Genomic DNA, 18,609 nt, shown 5'->3' with positions numbered 1-18,609 from the left:
TAAAGAACTGTAAGAGGATGTCAAGAGTATTTGTCTGGGTAGGAAATAGCATTGACCTAAGTTAAGACCTTACATGAAGTTTCTTGTAATTGCTGCAACAAACACCATAATTAACAGTTATATTAATGTTCAGAGGCTTTTCTGCTCATACTGAATGAGATTTGTACAGCATCTGCTCTCCAAACTGTAAGTGAAAAGGGTAAATTAATTAGGCACCGGAGAAAACTGACAGCTATCACAGTACATGTCACTAATAAAGAAGCGCTGAAGCAACCTTCGTGCTGAACAACGATTTTAATAAAATGTAATTAGAGTAAGGCTTTGCAGAGTGCCTCACACGTTTGTCCTGATGCAGGTCCCTTTCCCTCTCAGTTCTTCCCTCTGCTCGCACCACAGCTCTCACCCGGAACGCTGCGGCCCTGGGCTGGCGGACAGCCCCCACAGCCTCCCCTCAAAGCTAAAACCGCCGACAAACAAGAAACAAAACCGGAGCCGGGACTAGCTGATTTTGGTCAGCTGGACCAACTGCCGAAGTACCAGAGGGCGCCGGCCGAGCACGGGCACGGCGGCGGTGCGAGCATGGCTGCGGCTGCCCCGCGCCGGCCTGGACCCGGGCAACTCCTCTCACTCGAGCGCTGGCACCGCGAGGTGAAACCGCCGGGCTGCCGCCGGCTGCTCCCAACAGCCACTTCCCCGCCCTCTCCGGGCAGCACCGTTGCACTGACGAGATGCGGCGAGACGCAGGGACGAAATAAGGACAAAAAAAGCCCCAGAAACCGGCGCAACGTCCGCCCGGGGCGGCGGGGGGCGGGCGGCCCTAGCCCTTTAAGCCGCGCACCCCGGGCGGCAGGCCGCGGCGGCAGCTGCCGGCTATTTATACGCGGGCGGCGGCAGCGAGTACCCGGTGTGTTGCGCGGGGCGGTCCCGGCAGTGCGGCCTGCGCCCGGAGCCTGCCATGGCCACGATCATCCCCTCCACGCCGGCGAGCGGGGGCCGCTCCCTGGGCCGCGCCAGCACCGCCGCCTCACCGCTGAGCCCGACGCGGCTGAGCCGGCTGCGGGAGAAGGAGGAGCTGCAGCAGCTCAACGACCGCCTGGCCGTCTACATCGAGCGGGTGCGGGCGCTGGAGGCCGAGAAGTCGGCGCTGCAGCAGCGGCTGGCCGAGCAGGAGGCGAGCAGCGGCCGGGAGCTGGGCAGCCTGCGGGTGCGCTACGAGGAGGAGCTGGCGGACGCCCGCCGGGTGCTGGACGACGTCGCCATCGAGCGGGCCGCGCTGGAGGTGGAGCTGGCCAAGATCGGCGAGAATCACCGGCAGCTGATCAGCAGGTGGGTGCCCGGCCCCCCCCGCCGCCCCTGCCCGGCCCCGGCAGGCCTGCCGCCGTCCCGGGAGCCGCCCGGGGAGGGGGGAAGGGGGTGCGCGGCCGGCTGGCGTGTGGGGCAGGGAGGGTTCGGAGCCGGGTGCCGTGGAGGCGGTGACACCTCGGACGTGTGGCCCGGCGCGGTTGGAGTGGTTTGGGTCGGGAGAAAGCCCCTCCCTGCGGTGGGTCCCCCGCAATCTGAGGTGCTGGGTGGCCTGATGGGGTAGCGTTGTGTGAGCGTACAGCCGACTGGGCTTGGCACCGCACCGGTGGCTATGAACTCTGAAGAGCCGCTGTGCTGGAGAGCGCCTGGGAAGTTATGGGGATACGGGAAGGAGTCTCTGTGAGGAGTCAGCTCACGTCTTTTTTTGGGCTCTTTAGCTCAGCCATTGCCTAGAGGGGAATGGGGAGAGAAGGTGGTCCCGTAAGCAGCGTGGCTTACCTGGTCCAGGCTGGTGCTGCACAGAAATGGTCCTAGGGGCTTTCAGATCTTGATTCACGTGACAGTGGGATGAACTGCCTGCTGTTTCAGGCCTGACTTTCTTGCAAGCTCTGTATCCCGAGCATGGAATCATCTTGCTGTCTAGTCTCACCAAGCCTGGAACAGAGGGGTGGCCCAGTGTAAGTGCAATTAAATCCCCCCTGAAGGAGGGAAGAAGGTAGGTAGTGAAGGGGAGGGAACAAGTGTCAAATCCAAACAAGCTTCCTCTATGAATATATGCAGAATGCTAGTTTTGCTAGTTACTTTAATGCCCCATTGTACCACCAAATCAATTACAAACTTGCAATAATTCGGATGTCCACAGGTCCCCTACGTCTTGTTATAAACTTGTATCATAGCAACCTTAGGCACCAGTTTTTTCTTTTAACACTTGTATGGAGCAAATCCTGCCCCCTCATTAGGACTTAAGTAGCTGTTCTACTTGGGAATAAAAAATGTTTTTACTCTAAGCTTCTGTTTCTAGTTGCTTAGAAGTTCTTGGGCTTGTCCCGTTCATGCTGGGTTTTGGCTCATAGATTGCTGTCATAAATCTAACCAGTCGCTTGAACGGACAGTGAGGAGAGGGGTAATGCCAGTTCTAAAACTTTGCTGCTGGTCTTTGAGTTTGTATAGGTCTGTGGCTTTGTTTATAAAGCTTTAGGCTTGGCAGGGGTATGCAATCCTCTGGACTGACTTTTTTTTTTTTCTTTAACTAGGTCTTAAAATGGTTAACTTTACAGCCCACTGGAAATAATACATAGTACATGCTGCTTTCTGAAAGGACTAGATTGAAGTCCTAATATTGAGGGGTTTGTATCTGGGCTGCCTAACTGTGAATGTCTCGGATGACTTGGAACAAACTACCTTGAGGGTATCGGGCCCTTTATATATGCAACCTTTAAATAACCTGGAACTCTTATAGTATGGTATGTCACCAGATAATTTCCCAACAGCATTAACCATTGGCTCTTACTAATCACTGGTAAAGAGACTTAAAGCTGTGGCAACAATGAAGTGCGCTTGCATTTCAGCTTTTTTTTACTGCTAAAACAGCAGTAAGTGGAAGTAGGCCAAAGACATTTGGGGAGGAGTTGTTGTGGATAAGCATATCAATTGGTTGATTTTGGACCCTGAGGAAGGTCAAAGCAACTCCAGCAGCACAGCAGAGAAAGACAAGACCAGTTTGTTTCTGCGTCAGTGAGTATAGATGTGCATTTTGCTACTGAACCTGAAATATGCAGTGTAGTAAGCTGAAGCTGCAAGAAGGAATTCTGCAAGTGCTCTTAATGTTCTCTACTCTTGACACTGGAGCATTTTTCAAAAATGTCTGAACTCTTTTGGTAAAATTATTAAATTTTCCAGGTGAAGCATATGCAGCACCTTGATTTACAAGGAATGTGATTAGCACTGCCTCAAAGTTATTGCTTACAATTTATAGTCAATAAACCAGGCTTGGTTCTGGAATGGTTGGTATATGGAATGTTGCAGAGTGCTGTAACTGTCATGGCTTGCTGCTTAATAATGTAAGTAATGTAAGTGGTGTTCTGAACCCCAAACTTGGTTTAAAAGGGTAGAAAGTTTTCTTGTGAAAGCCAGACTTGTTAAAATACTGTTCTTAAAGATGAAACGACTCACTTCAGGGTTCTCTGAAAATAATACTTGTCAGGAAAGAATATAGGAAACCTGAACATGTCTGTCAGAGGCATCGGAAAAGTGGACCATTAAAACACAGCTACTAATGGAATTTGTCTTGCACGCTTTGGTTGCAGAATTAGATTTATATTATTGTAGGATGGAACACTCAATATTATCATTAAGTAGTGCTAGTGGTGTGCTTGTTAATATCATAAGTAACACTCACAATAAGTGGTAGTGGTAGCAGAGATCCCAAAAAGAAGGTGGCTAATACTAGAAAAGAAAGAAACCAGTAAACAGTAAAACTACAACACATTATCTTGTTTTTCATTGTTACCACAGTAGTTACTTTTTTCCTAGAGTCTTGAGTAAAGAATAAATATCCTCTGCTAGCAAAACATCTGGGTTTGCACCATGGTCATGTCAGTGTGAGACACAGTCAACAAATGTCTCTGAATAACAGGGCTAGAAAAGGCCTTGAGCAAGACCATGATGTAGCCACATGCCCCAGGCCTGGGTTGGGACCGACCATACCTGCATCCCTTCCAGCAGATATTTGTGTAACCCTTTTTTTAAATTCCAGATGATGGAGATTCCAGAATATCCCCCCCAGGCAATGTGCTTCAGTGCTGAACTACTGTTAGCTTCCTCTCTCTTACATCTAACCCAAATATTCCTCCCTGCAACTTCCCGTCTTTTCCACAACTGACACGGAGAACAGATTCTCTTCCTCTGTGCAGCAGTCTTTCATGTATGTAAAGACCGTTATGTCTCCTGTCACTTTTCTCTTCTCTAGACTAAACAACCCTTACTTTTTTCCAAACTTTCCTTGCAGTCCCAGCTTTCTAGAGCTGATAGCTCCTGCAGAATGACTTTGGGCTCTCTCCAACTGGTCTGCTCGGTTATCAACTGGAAAACTCATTGTATGAATTATCACAACTTAGCCACTTGGCAGAACAGTTTTTGCTAAAATATATGGAATGCTTTACTCTCTGCAATCTCAAATCAGGGTTTTGAGTACAAAGTTGGACTCTGGGTTGTGGTCAGGCAACTGCAAGGGCTTTAGAAGCTGGGGCAGTCTGGGAAATTATCACCCCTTTCTCTGATGGGAACTTGTGGGCCCCACGATTCTCTGCTGCGGTGCCAAGTGAAACTGCGACTTGAACAACTGTGCTGGCCCTTCAGGTGGTACCCGAGGGCACAAGGAAATGGCCCTCTTCTGAAGGCAGAGCTTTTCTTGCCCTGTAACTCTGCCATGGTGTGAAGGAGGGAACACTGCGTGAGCCTTCCTGAGGGAGAAGAGTCCCTTGCAAGGGCGCTGTGAGGGAAGGGTGGCTGCTGCGGTGGCTCCTGGCCCTGTGGCAGAAGCTGAGGGGCTGTGGGTGGCAGAGCCCCAGCTGGGGATGTGGCGCTAACGAGGCCTGGCCGGTGGCCTTCTGGGACACATCTCCCCTGTCCCCATGCGTGACCAGCACTGACTGGCCGCTGCCACCAGCGCTGCGGGGCCTCCACTGGGTGGCGGCGGCCTCCATGGCGGCTCCCTCCTGGTGAGAGCAGCGAGCAAGGCCCTGGGGCCTGCAGCAGCCATGCCTTTGAGGGGACCGCAGGCACCGTGACAGGAAGCCGGTGGCGGCCTTTGCTGCTGACAGGAGGTGTCTGTGTGAGCAGGGTGTTCAGTGGTGGCAGGTCGCTATGCTCTGGTGAACTTCGGCTCTGAGTGTGGCTAGTCCCTTCCCTGTGGAGACAGCGGCCTGTGCTGTCCCTCCCCTCTCCGGTTGGTAATGCCATGGAAAATAGCTGGCTTCTGCGCAGGATTTGCACAAAACAAGCTGGAAACTGGGTCAGAAATCTTTCTGGTTAAACAAATCATACTTGTCTGAGGGGGCTGTCTGGTTTGTCTCCCAGAGCCTGCCCTGTGCTCTCACCAGCGTTAACTAACCTCTCTTCTGTTTCAGGTCTGCCACAGACCCCTGTGAAGGTAAACACATTAAAAACAAACTTTCTCCCTCACCAGCTGCAACTTACCAGTGTAAAACTTACACTTGTAGGAATTCAAAAAAAGAAGCTGATTTAAACCTGGCACAGGCTCGCATAAGAGACCTTGATGCTCAGCTGAATGTGAAAGAAGCTGACTTAGCAACAGCGTTGAATCAGAACCGAAGTCTGGAGAATGACCTGCGTGAATTAAAGGATCAAGTAGTCACTGTAAGACCTGTTCCTGGAATTTCAACTCTGCTTTTGTTCCTGAAGGTTTTGCTTGTTTTTCCAGCTAGTTATTGAGATTTAAAAGCAGGGAAAGACTGTTATCTATGGCAATGACAGGTCGACAAAAAGATTTCTGTAATCTTGCTGAAAGTAAATGCTACTGATGGTAGGTCTGTTAAAACCTCCACCTGTTGTAGGTACATTTAATTTTAGTCTGATCACAGTATGTACTGTTTCTTGTTCTGAGGAAAAAGTGAGCTGAAATGTGTTGTACTGCTATAGCCCCTGTAGCATTCCCTTAACATGTCAGCAAAGGGAGCATTTGATGAATGCTGCTTAACTCTACCTAGAATAACTAGGTTCTGACTACTTTCTTTTTGTAGGCTTTTGTGCTACTAAAATGAACTCTGCTTGAGTGGCTACTCTATCAAGGCATTTCTAAGAGCACAGCTTTTCTATCATCATGCTTTAATGTGATCATTGAATAAATTAATTTCAAATCTTTAGGATGAAAACTCAAAAAACCCAAATGTGTATCATTAAAGCAGCACACTCCAACACTGGAAGTGTATAATAGTTTGTTAACATAGTTAAGCTGTATTTGGAGGATTTTGCTTGTTAAGCATCAAACAAATTATATTGGAAGTTAGGGAGAGTTAGTGTTGTGAAGGGGAGGAATGTGTATGGATGGTACAACTGATTCACTGGAAGTCATCTTTGAGAAGTCAAGATTGGTGGGATTAAGGGCTGTTCTGTATTTCCCTTGTGGTAAATTTGGTCTACATAACAATTAAATAGGGTTCTTTCTGTTGCTAATGTGCTGGATCCCACTGAAATAAGAACTTAGAGTAACCAACTTCACTTAAGCAGTGTGTTTTGACTGCTGTGGGACTGAAGTTGAATGACCTGTAATAAGATGACTGTCTTAGTTGGGAAAAATGACCTCTTAGTTTTGATTACCCTGATGTCTGTCTTTTCTAGCTGCAGCTGTTGCTGGAAGATACCAAAACGCATCTCCACAGTGAAGTATTGAGGAGGGTGGACCTGCAAAATCATATGAAAACTTTGGAGGAACAAATGACATTCCAGAAGAGCCTTCATGAAGATGTATGTTTTAGCTTATTAACGAGGATTTTTTTAGGTGTCCATGATCTGTGGATGCACTTAAAAGCAATGTTAAGATGTGCTTTGTCCTTAAAAAGGTAACTAGCTGAGTCAACCTATGACAGTCCACCAGCCAATAAAATACACCTAACTAGGAAGACTTTAAGAAAGTACAGAACCTCATGTTAACTGGTATAGTACCAATAGGTATCTGGAATGTGAGATAATTTTCTTAGGCTGCACTTCTGAGGATAACTACAATCCCAATATACTACTTTGTGTAACTGGAAGTGCATATATTACAGTTAAATGATTCCAGATGCTTGCTAGAAGCCTAAAATAATCAAAGAAGTTAAATCTCCTTTAATAAGCAACTTATGTTCCTTACTTCCTTACCACTTATCAAAGGTGTCTGGTAACCTTTGTGTGAGAAGTTACATTCACATGTTTTTTAGTTCTTTGCAGTAACCCAACTTCCTGCTGACTGGAAAGAATCTCAAAGTGTGTGGTTTAAGTGATAGAGAATTCCAGTTTCTCTAACCAACTGCTATTACTTTTTGAATAAAGCAAGAATAGGTAAAGTAACAGTGCTTAAAAAAACTGAAGTGTATATGCATGTGTTCTAAGTAAAGAAAAGCAGAGAAATCAATCTAGTTCAAATAATTAGCCTTAAAGTTAAATATAAACTACTGCATTTATTAGTTTAAGCAATGTTGGCAGTGAGGAAGCAAAACAGCCCAGCACAGCTGGCAAGGTAGAAGTACCTGACCTAATGGATAGATATCCGAGATCTGAATAAAGATGAATTACCGTGCACTCAATGATAAAGCTGATTAAATGTTGAATGACTTGCTAAGCTGGTACAGTAAGTCCAGTGTCAAATCAAACTGCATTGACATGCTTATTCTCTGAGAAATTTCTTCTTCTTCCAGGAGCTCAGGGAGGCAAAAAGAGTCCATGAGAGCAGGATAGCAGAAATAGAATTTGGTCGTCAGAGAGAATTTGAGACTAAGCTCTCAGATGCTCTGCAGGGGCTCAGAAAGCAACACGAAGAACAAATTCAAGGATACAAAGAAGAACTGGAGCGAACATTCAATGCAAAAGTGAGTCTGTAAAAGATGCCAACAAAACAAAGCTTTAAGTTCTCTGCACCTCGATAGGACTAAAATCACACTGGCATAAATGGCTTACTGATGGAGCCCTTGCATTCAGTGCAGAGCCTCTTGACATCATTTGTCATGGAATTTTGAAGCAGTGTCAAATTTAGTAATGGAACTTCCATGAACGCTTGGTCCGAAACAAAACTGGTTCATGCATAAATACTGTACCTTTGGGGAGCCATTAGGAATGGCTAGTGTAATAAAGTGGATCATAATTTAGACTTCTGACAAATCTTATTCCTTGTCTGACAAATTCAGGACTAAGGTGTGCTATGTTTGTATTAAGCAAATTCAGTATTATTGAATAAAACTTGATGTACTGATTATAGTTTTACTAAAATGCATGAAATGAGGAATTCTTATAGTTCTAAAAGTGCACTCTTAAATGTATGAGCACAAATGTCCCTTTCCAGTTGCGAGTACTGGATAAGGGGGAGAGGATGGCTGTGGAAGTAGCTGGACAGTTTGTCTTCCAGAACTGCTCTGTCACCTCTCTCCCAGCATTAGCCACATATGCAGGAAGAAGTAATACTTTAGGCTTATACTCTCGGTCAGTAAGATCCCAGGGGTTTATGGGTTGGTTGCAGTGTACAGTATTGGTATCTTAAGCCTTCCTTAATAATCAGTGCGGAATCACATGATCTGCTATTTGTCTCAACAAGTACATGTATTCTTTCTTCCTGGTTCTTCTGGCTTTCTCTATACTCCAACTTACATGCCAGCTCAGTGAGTTCCTTTGGATGTTTCTGTCCAGGTTTACACTGGAAATTCTGTGAGGGCCTCTTGTAGTAGCATGGCTCTACTTTATCCTTTCCTGGAACATCTTAAGATTGAATTGTCCTAGAAATAGCTCAGTGCTGCTTATAGTGACGCAGGAACTGTTTAGTTGTAGAACTTTTGGAGAAGAGCAATAGTGTACTAAGTACATCTAATATCCTGTAGCCACATGCTTTGACAAGCAGCTTCTAAACATATTCTCCATTGTTCTTCAGGAGAACCCATTTACTTCATACCTATACAAAGTCTTCATGCATCTGTAACTAAAATGTCCTAATCCAGCAGTTTTCACTATCTGATTACTGCTGACTTTTCTGACATGAATGTCAAACTTGTGTAAACCTCCCTGAAAAGCAACAAAAATCTCTGACCTGGACTTTATTGGTATCTGTGCACTTAAGTAAAACATAACTATTTCCAGATGTAACAGCTGAAAATCACTTGATTTTTTCCTTTCTTGTTTAAAGTATACAGTCATAAATAACTCATTACTAACAGTGACTTACCCATAGTTGGAGAATGCCCAGCTATCTGCGGCAAGAAATAGTGACATTGCCAACAGTGTTCGGGAGGAGCTGATGGAAACAAAGCAGAAAGCTGATATTCTGACATCTCAAGTTAATCAATATCAAAGCCAGGTACTATCTTTATTTGTATATCCTTAGAATTATTTTAATTTAGATACCCATTTCAAAATATTGGCTTCTCCGCTCTGATCTTCAGTTACAGTTTAATTGATTTTTCCCTCCCATTACTTTTTAGAAAGTTGCTTTGGAGAACAGAATAAGGGAGCTACAGGAGACGCTGGATTATGATCGTGATCTCTATCGAAGACGTATGGCTGAAAAAGAGAAAGAAATGGCAGAAGCCCAGCAGCAGGCACAAGAACAGTTGGAAGAATATGAGCATCTCTTAGATGTGAAACTGGCTCTAGATCTGGAAATAAGTGCCTACAGAAAAATGCTGGAAGGAGAGGAACAGAGGTAGGCTATGACATGACAAGATCCTCATATGAGGGTGTGTTTCATCCAAGATCTCTATGCTAATTAACTGGTTATTCTTCAGAATGTGGAGGATACAAGAAATAAATATTAAGTATGTGACTAGTGCCATAATGTAGTTCTTGAAGCACAATCTTCTGTAGATGGTGTTTATATCCTACATTTGCTACATGGTGTAGTAAGATGAAGTAACTTGATAAACCCTGATAAACAACTGATAAAGTTCAAAGGTCCATCAGACAGCCTTCGCTAGAAACAAACTTTCTCAAAGCTTTGTGCTACGTCCTAGAGAAGTCAAAGACAGCGCTCAAGTTTCATGAATGAAACTGGGAAACTGTATGAACTCCAAACTAACCAGACACTGCCTGGTGAGAACAACATGAACTCAATACATACTAAGAAGGGTCAAAAACTTAAACTACTTCCACTAAAGATTGTGTCTGTAGAGACTTTAAAGGAATACTTATTGTCATTGGGAATCTTTTCTTATCAACATGAGCTTGCTCTGAACTCTAGGGCTGGGGCTGTCTTCCAAACTTAACAAGCTACTTAGCTACTCTTGCCAGTAAAAATAAAATCTTAAATTCAAGACCTCATGGAAAGCTTGTATATAAGAAGCTGTTAGACTTGGCTATAGTGGGAGGATAGGAGTGAGAAGAAATAAGCACATCAGATATTCAAGTGAATGTTATCTGACTCACTTTTAGGCTAAAGCTGTCACCCAGTCCATCTTCACACAGCTCTGCATCTCAAGCAACAAGTCAAGGGCGACGGTTCCTGCATGGGAAGAAAAGGAAAATCAAAGAAGCCAGAAAGAGAAGGCATAGTGATAGATTTAACACTGTTCAGCATGCTTCATCTTCTGGAAATGTATCTATTGAAGAAATTGATGCAGATGGGAAATTTGTTAGGCTGAAAAACAACTCTGATGAGGTACTTCTATTCATTCAAGTGTGCATGGTCTTCATTGCAAAGTATGACTGCTTGTGAACTGACTTGTAGTTTAGTGGGAGATGACAGTAGGGAAGGATGAAGAGATGAGGGAAGAGTACTGCTGAAATAAATACAAAGCGGGGACATCTCGGCTAATCTGGCCGATGTTAAGAGAAGACTAGAGACTGATTTTTTTTTTTTTTTTTTTTTTCATTCTGCAGGTGTGTTGTTCACAGGGATGTCTGGGAGGTGCTTTTGGGGGGAGGCGTGCTGGGTTCTACAATGCAGAAATCTAGCACCTCCAGCTGGTTCTCATCAGATTCAGGCTAGCACTATCAGAAGCACTGCTTATCCTTGAACCAAATAAGGTGCTTAGTAAATTGGATAATGACAGCTTCTTACTACTTAGAAATGCTTAGAACAGCTAACAGGCTGAATAGAACTGACAGTATCTAATCCATGTAGTGGGTTTGTCTGACCAATTAAGTAATTCTTTGACTAGTTTAGTGTGCAAATCCAGAATTACTAGAATTAAAACTCAGAGCTCCAAAACTTGTGGCTGGTATCTTTGCCACTTCAGCCTGAGATGCCTTAAACCTTCACAGGCCACTACGTATGCGTTATATATATGGACCAAGTTGGTAGATGGGTGTGACCAACTTATCACAATCTCCCTTGTAAAGGGCATCATGATCCCCCTTCAACGGAAGGCAAGAATAGATGTGCCTAAACTTGTGGGACTAAGATTAATCCTAAGGAAATACTGGGAGAAAACATAGTGAGACTTTAATGGAAACTTGAAGGCTTCCTCAAAATTGATTCCTATACGTGACAGGAGTGGGACTAAAACTGACCCTTCAGTCTGGAAAGAACCTTGCACTTGTATGATATGGTGTTGGTCTGTAATGCTGAGAGAAATTTCTTGTCCCACAGGATCAACCACTACATGGATGGGTGTTAAGAAGACGTCTTGAAAGTGTGTCAGATGTAACATACAAATTTCCTTCACAGTTCACTCTTCAGGCGGGCCAAGTAGTCACAGTAGGTAGTGGTTTTGTGAAACTTACTCAGAGCTCTGTTCTTGTTATGTTAGATGACAGAGATTCACGTAATAAGGAAAACTAAATTGATACTGCAAGTGACTAAGGAACCAAAATCCTTATTTTATGTGGAGAGGGAGATGGGGAAAATCCTTGCAACAACTTGATCTGAAATGCCAATTAAATTTTCTTTAAAGCTAGGTCATGGATTGAACGTGGATCATCCCGGATTGGGATGTGCTGTTATCATGAACAGAATCAATATATTCTAGTTCATTCTTAGGGTTCCCCATGGTCTTGTGATTTGATACAAGTTGTGCAAAGACTTTCACTGTTGCTAAAAGCTTTAGTCCACTACAGCTCAGCAATGCTGAGCTCATGGTTTATGGTAGTAAGCTAAATATTAGCTCTAAAAATCATACTCTAAGTACATCTTGATAGCAACCAAAGAGCCCAGTTCTACACTCTGCACTCCAAACTCTGTACAAGCTTGCTCAAGAGACCTGTGAGTGACCCCAGGCTAGAGGCTATCTTGTAAACACAAACCGCTGCCATCAGTATGTCTGTAGCTATGGCTTGGCTCTGTGACTGAAATGGCATGCAGGGTCAAGCAAGACTGCCTCTACGTCAGGCAGAAGCTGTTAACAGCCTTTTCTGCCCTGTTTTACAGTCTTCAGTTAAAAACCATTACCACCATTCTTGGTAGTCCTGAAAAGAATTAACCTGCCAGGGATCACAGGAATTCAGTTTCTGTATACTGGACATCTTTGGTATTGGAGCACTTAGGATTCAGTCTAACATACACAACTCTTAATCTAACTACAAATAAGATTCTTCAGAAGCTCACTCTAAATCTGTTGCAGATCTGGGGTGCAGCTGCTGGTGTAAGCCCAGGTCCTAGTGATCTGGTCTGGAAGTCTCAGAAGTCATGGGGAACTGGGGATAATATTTGTGTTACGCTCATCACAGATGATGATGAGGTAAGTGAGAGAGTAAGTAGCTTCTACAGTCCTAATACTAAGCTTGTTTGTGCTTAATTCTTGAGGCTTGTTGGTGGCAATTCAATTGTATTCTAGGAACTCGCAGAGAGGAAGATAATGCATGTACCCAGAGAAGAAGAAAGTGGTGAGCAAGAAGATGATGAAGAAATAACTGGAAGTGAAATGGAGTTTCAGTCTCAGGTAAGCTGCCTGAAGTTTTCAATACATGCTATCAACAGAATCATTCAGTGGCCATTTCTTTTCATGACTGCATGAAAATACTTCCCCAAGTACTATCCATATCCTACAACTCTTAACATTTCTCTTGATGTCAGACCAAAAGAAGAAGAAAAAAGAAATGTTGTTTGGTTTCATGATAGTGGCTCCTGTGAGGATCTTTAAGCAGGTGAGATGGTGAGAACCACGCTTGTCACCTCATAGAAAGCTTGCTTCATTAATAGCATTGCAGTCTCTCATCCTATGTAGGCTGTAGCTCGCATGGCTTTGCATCAGAAGTGGAATTGATATTTTGCATATTCCTGGGTTGAGTATGATTGAATAGTAGCATTAATCGTTTGGTGTCTTATTACTGACACACTGAAAATACTAGCTTTAATGTCTGTTCTACTGAAACATTTGACTATGGATAAACTTTAAAGCTGTTGCCCCAAGAACAGAATGCAAACGCTAACCAGAAATATCTTATTTCTGTAGTATGAAGTGACTTATCTGACACTCCAGTGTCCCTGACTTGCTCTTAAGATAACTTAAACTCACACAGGAAATCTAATATTTCTATTCAGAAGTATTAAAAGGCTCAAATCAAAGTTCTTAGTGTATTTATTGCCTGATTTCCTCCTAAATTCAAGCATGAGTTTGAGGCACTTCTGTTCCAGCTCATTTCCAGGAACTACTTTTTCTTATTTTGCTGTGCAAAATATGTACCTCAGCCTTGCTGCAGTCATAAATAACCCCACCAATACTTTCCAAGTGGAACTTCAACACAGATGCAGGTCATGCTAACAGAATTAACATAGTCATATAGAATAAGCAAGTTTAGCCTTCAATATACTTATAACCCTTTGGCTGCTACAACTTGCATGCTGTAATGCCCTGTGACAGACTCCCTAGCCCCTTCAAGGGGCTTTTGACTTGCTGTATTACAAGTCTGAACTTCTGCATATTAATGCTCCTAGTGTACTCTGATATACTAGGAGTCAGGTATCTTTAATTGCTGAAGTAGTCTAAAACAGAACTAATACAAGGGCTTTAAATTGGTCATACCTGAACAATTGTGGACTGTACTTGATCTGGTTTGTTTCTTGACTTGAGATAGCACCAAGTCCCGTTTGCTAGTACAAATGCCAAGGCCCTAAGTGCAAAGGGACACCTAGCTAAAATTCATTCCCTCCCTCCTCCTGCTGATACAGTGTGTTGAGCTATCAAAGCTCTTGCTAAAACTGATCCTACACACTTACAAGGAGGACTTGCATCTTACTGCACCAGGTCTTAAAACTGCCACTGTTTCCTAGGTATTTTCATAATATACCTGTCTGAAATCTTAAAAAGTACTTTAGTACTGTCTTTGTGAAGAAAATGTACCTAAGAACAGGCAGTTACTGCCTGCTGCTTTGTTCTTTCCTTGCCCTTCTTTCCAACAGAAAATCTGGATAAAGAACTATTACTATACCATCTAGCTTAAAGGATGCTTATCAAAGTCTCCTGACGTACATGCACATTCTTGTAATATTTTCAGTCTCTCATTGAAGGAAGGTGAGACCCGGTTAAACAGGCTGCTGAGAAAGGTTCTATAATGCTATTCTGGCCTTTGGGCTCTGAATGCACAGCATACACCAAAATGGTTGAAGCTTTGGGCTTTTAAAGAGACTTAATGATACAAACTTCTATTTATGTTTGGAGTGGGTCCTCTCCAAGCTTTTTTAAAAGCTGTTTATTTGAATGGACTAATACTATGGTTTACTTGTCAATCAATGATGGAAAGCAAAAGTAACTTTTCCTTACACCTCTAATCTGTTTTATCAGCAACTTTACAATACAGTTGTGTGCCACTTACGGTAAGGATCAATTCTAATACTCAAATGTTAATGTCCTTCCTGTCTGCTGAATTCCTGTTAAACTTTTGTCATTACTACCTATAGGTTTCTGCTGCCTTGGTAGTACTGAAATAATGGCAGTTTAGTAGAAAACAGTTAACTTGCATGCAGTAAAATGATGCAAAGAGAGCATGCTGTGCTTTAAAGGTAGGCAGGGTTTCTGTGGTTTTTGCTTCTGCTTTTATCATCCTAACTAGTGTAGCATGAATCCGCATGCCAGTGAAGTTTGGATGCTTCAGAACTGAGGTAATGATAGACAGCTTGACAGCCTTTCATTAAGGAAGGCACAGGCTAATGTGTTGCATGGACTTGGGTTCCTAACAGCTTGTATTCTTTTCCCCCACCCCCAAATCATCTAGTATAATTAAGGTGCTTCCTCTCTTGAAAACCTGCTTATTAATAAGTAAATGTACAAAGCACTAAAAACCCCACACACCTACATGAGGATCAAGTAGGTAACAGCAATAAATACTTTTTATATGCATGCTAATTAGCCTAATGTCTTGATGTTTTATTTCTGCAGCAAAATGAGGATGCTAGCTGTTCTATCATGTAACGTGGACAAAGACGATCATCTGAAAACACCTCTTGATCCCAGGTGACACAGACTACATGTGTTTTGGTATCTTCTGCAATATCTGCAACTGGGAATTTCCATCTCCCATCTGACCTCTTTGTGAGAAACATTGTCCACACCGTGATGAAACTTTCTACCTTCTGATACTGGACCCTGTTCTTGGATTCACTGATATAGAGCAGTAGAATATAAGCTCCATGGGAAGTTATTTTCACTTTAACACAAGGATCTGGTTTCTGTGACCTGCTGAAACAAAGGAGGGTACATAGTTTACAAAACTTCTAAACATACGCCCTAGAAGGATGCTAAATACTTGACTATGAGCATAAGGCTGCCCTGGCTTTCTGTGTTCTGTTATGGTGTTTCTGTAAAGGTAACTTCTGTTTCAAGCCTGAGTGGGAAATAGATTGGCCAGATCACATCCTAACTTGCACCTTGGGCAAGTCTGCACTTGGCTGAAGTGAAACACCACCCTGAACAGTGCCCACTGTCTGAAATGTTTCCGGCTCAGATCCTGATGCTGAAATATATGAAACTGGTCTAGATCACTTGCTAGAGAACTTCCTAGAGTGAAACACTTTAAAATTAAAAGCAAGTTGTAAAAATATTGTTTGTTATTTAATGTACTGTTTGTGTGTTCTAGCACCTGGAAATCCACTGGTTTTGGTATTGTATATTCTGAGATACAGTGTATCACAGCATAGCTGTGTCAGACTTAACTTGGACAGACATATCCTGTAAATGTGAAAAAGCATCTCATTCCAGCAGAGAAGGTACTGTAGCAATATTAGCACTTTGGTCCCAACAAGCCAGCTTTCTAAGGGGCTGGGGGAAAAAAACCCATGCTGAAACAAAAATCAAAACTAGAAAGCACCAACTGTAGCAAAAGGGGCATCAAAAACACCTGCTTTTAGAATCCTTATGCACTAAATCTCTGTGCAGTCTGCAGTACTGCTTTCTGTATGTCTAATGGGAGAATACGGTCCATTGGCCAGTATGTAACTTACTGTAACTTGAATAGCTCTGTAGTCCATGTAAAGCCTGACCTAGAACCCTCAGAAACCAGGCAGTCAGCCTCTGGGGCCACTGTATTCAATTATTATTAGCCTCTTTTACTAAAAACTTCTTACTGCTGGCTCTATGGTATAGAAAGGGCCTTGCTGAGCCAGAGGAAGTACACCTTTCTTTAAGAGTGTGAGGGGAGGAGCAGCTGAGACTACAGATTCTTCCAAATGGTGGAATAGTTTTTTGACTGCCTCGTACCTTACCAAAGTATTCAGTTCTCAATTTAAGACTTGTTCTGTATTAGGATGCAGTTGTTAATGTGAGGCCTTCCTTATACTAGCTTAACCTCTCCAGTTATTTAAAAATTCTAGTTTTGAGACATCAAGAGTAGTTGCTGGTTTAATACTTGCATTTTAGCACATCTGAATTCTTGTTGTATCTTACAGCCTACATAGAAATAGATGCTGTTCTAACCTTGCTATATTTATCTCAATTTCTTAAACTTTCTTAACTACTAAAGATATTTTTCATGTATATAAAAGCAGTATTGGAGTTTAATATTTGCAGGTTAAATAATAAAGTTCTGTTTGTTCATTGATCTTGAGTGTCTCAAAAGACTTTGAAGCAATAAAAGTGGTGAGTTTAGGGAAGATTCCCTGCAGACTGAAGAAACCTTCAGAAATGTACTGTATATTTATCACTCAATACTTTAAATAAAGCTGAACTTGTATAAATTTAAGAGGAATCTTCAGTATTTCAAGTGAAACCTTTTTTTAGCACAAGGAAAGGATGTAATAAGCAACCATGAAAGGTATGAACTAGTGTACAAGTCTTGATAGGAAGTGACAGTGGTACAGGATGGTGTTTGGTAATGCCATCTGGGAAAGACCACCTGCTTCTATTTACCAAACTACATAACCTACTGGGCAGTTTATGAAATGTGTTCTTAGCATACACTCTTAAAAAGGCAGGTGTTAAAGAACAAATCCTCTGATGTGCAATGGATCCTCTTGTGCAAATTGTTATCCTGGTAGCAAACCTGGAAGACAGTTGGTTTCCTATGACCTTTCTATATACTTTATCCTAATCAGTAACAGTACGGTGTGCTCTCAGCTTGCTTCCAGCTTACTCCTGCATAGCTGCTTCTGTTAGATGAGACATCTCTCGCAGCTGACCAGGAGCTCTACATTAAATGGCAAGCTGCTGCCTGCAAAGTGTCTTGAGAATTAAAACCTTTACACATATCTCTGTGTGTGTGTGCATGCACATGTGCTCTAGGGAATTCTGGTGAGGTAGGAAAAAATATTTCAATGCCTCTTTCTTGCCTGCTATGGAAGGGTATGACTGGGGAGACCTCTCTGATAAAGGGGGAAAAAGCAAAAGCAGCTGTGAATCCCAAGTACTGAAACCTTTGAAAGTTGTCCCATACATTTTGTATTCAGAACATCATAGCTACATCCATTCAAAAACTTTCCATATTGCTGCTTTAATAACAACTACGTATTTCCCCATGAATTTGGAAAAGGACTGATGAATTTTCCTCTTTACATGAGCAAGTCCAAATTCTGAGATGATGTGTCCTAAGTAGGAGGCTGTAGCAAAAGCTGCAAAGAATAACCCTCCTACATCCCTGGTGACCATGTGCAAACCAAGGCCAAAAAAAAAAAAAAAAAAGCCAGCATGGATTTGATAGTCAATAGTTATTTGTGCTTCTCAGATGGAAAAGTTACTGCACCTGTGATACACATGAAATTCTTCTCTCTCTGGGGAATGCTGTTTCTACTGGACTACAGAACCACGTAGAGCTTGAAAGTCTGAAGCTGGATTCAAGCCCCTCTACCCCTAAAGAGTTCAGCTCCCTTGTCCTCACTGTGTTGTACAGAGAGCAACTGGCAAAAGATTACACACTCCTCTGGCACTGCTGCAGTTGGTCCTTACATCATCTGCATTTACTAAGCAAAGCAGAAGAAGGGTAACAGAAAAATAAATTAATTCTACCTTCATTGTGATAAGACACCTGAGTCCATCTGTCCTTCATTTTGAGGCTTTTTTTTTTTTGCATGGTTTTAGTTATAGCATGTCTTTCCCTTTTCACCTAGTCTTTTCTTTCTCCTCCTTCTCCAACCCCTTCAAAAAAAAAGTAAAGCGTATTGCCATTTCAGCGGTTTGCAGGAGCCACCAGTGCTACTCACCGATTTAGCTCAGTGGAGTCCTAGACAAACCCTGCGGAGCTAGGATC

At 42.9% G+C, this 18,609-nt stretch overlaps 1 protein-coding gene across 4 annotated transcripts; it reads left to right on the top strand.

Annotated features, from left to right (window-relative positions):
• The first annotated feature begins 633 nt into the window (after window positions 1–633).
• On the top strand, window positions 634–17,109 carry LOC104334647 (lamin-B3). Of its 4 annotated transcripts, none has more exons than XM_075431809.1 (12): window positions 634–1,326; window positions 5,523–5,679; window positions 6,661–6,786; window positions 7,716–7,886; window positions 9,233–9,358; window positions 9,483–9,703; window positions 10,429–10,654; window positions 11,588–11,695; window positions 12,558–12,674; window positions 12,771–12,875; window positions 14,718–14,749; window positions 15,312–17,109. In XM_075431809.1, exons 1-12 carry the CDS (start codon window positions 956–958, stop codon window positions 15,388–15,390), a joined length of 1,839 nt encoding a protein of 612 aa, XP_075287924.1. In that variant the 5' UTR covers window positions 634–955; the 3' UTR covers window positions 15,391–17,109. The 4 variants fall into 4 exon arrangements, with proteins under 4 accessions (XP_075287924.1, XP_075287921.1, XP_075287922.1 ...); XM_075431806.1 differs by lacking the exon at window positions 14,718–14,749 and adding an exon at window positions 13,010–13,080 and having other exon boundaries at window positions 15,312–15,392; XM_075431807.1 differs by lacking the exon at window positions 15,312–17,109 and adding an exon at window positions 13,010–13,080 and having other exon boundaries at window positions 14,718–14,736.
• The last annotated feature ends 1,500 nt before the right edge of the window (window positions 17,110–18,609 follow it).

The sequence above is a fragment of the Opisthocomus hoazin genome, chromosome 10, assembly GCF_030867145.1.
Source record: "Opisthocomus hoazin isolate bOpiHoa1 chromosome 10, bOpiHoa1.hap1, whole genome shotgun sequence".
NCBI lineage: Eukaryota > Metazoa > Chordata > Aves > Opisthocomiformes > Opisthocomidae > Opisthocomus > Opisthocomus hoazin.
This window is presented reverse-complemented; position numbering and strand designations above follow the sequence as displayed.

What these genes read in the sequence shown, in the direction of transcription:
- LOC104334647 (XM_075431809.1), top strand. Translation starts at nt 956, where the DNA reads ATGGCCACGATCATCCCCTCCACGCCGGCGAGCGGGGGCCGCTCCCTG. An exon ending in AGAAGAGCCTTCATGAAGAT is followed by an intron (nt 6,787 to 7,715) that starts GTATGTTTTAGC and finishes TTCTTCTTCCAG; the next exon opens with GAGCTCAGGGAGGCAAAAAG. An exon ending in TCATCACAGATGATGATGAG is followed by an intron (nt 12,675 to 12,770) that starts GTAAGTGAGAGA and finishes ATTGTATTCTAG; the next exon opens with GAACTCGCAGAGAGGAAGAT.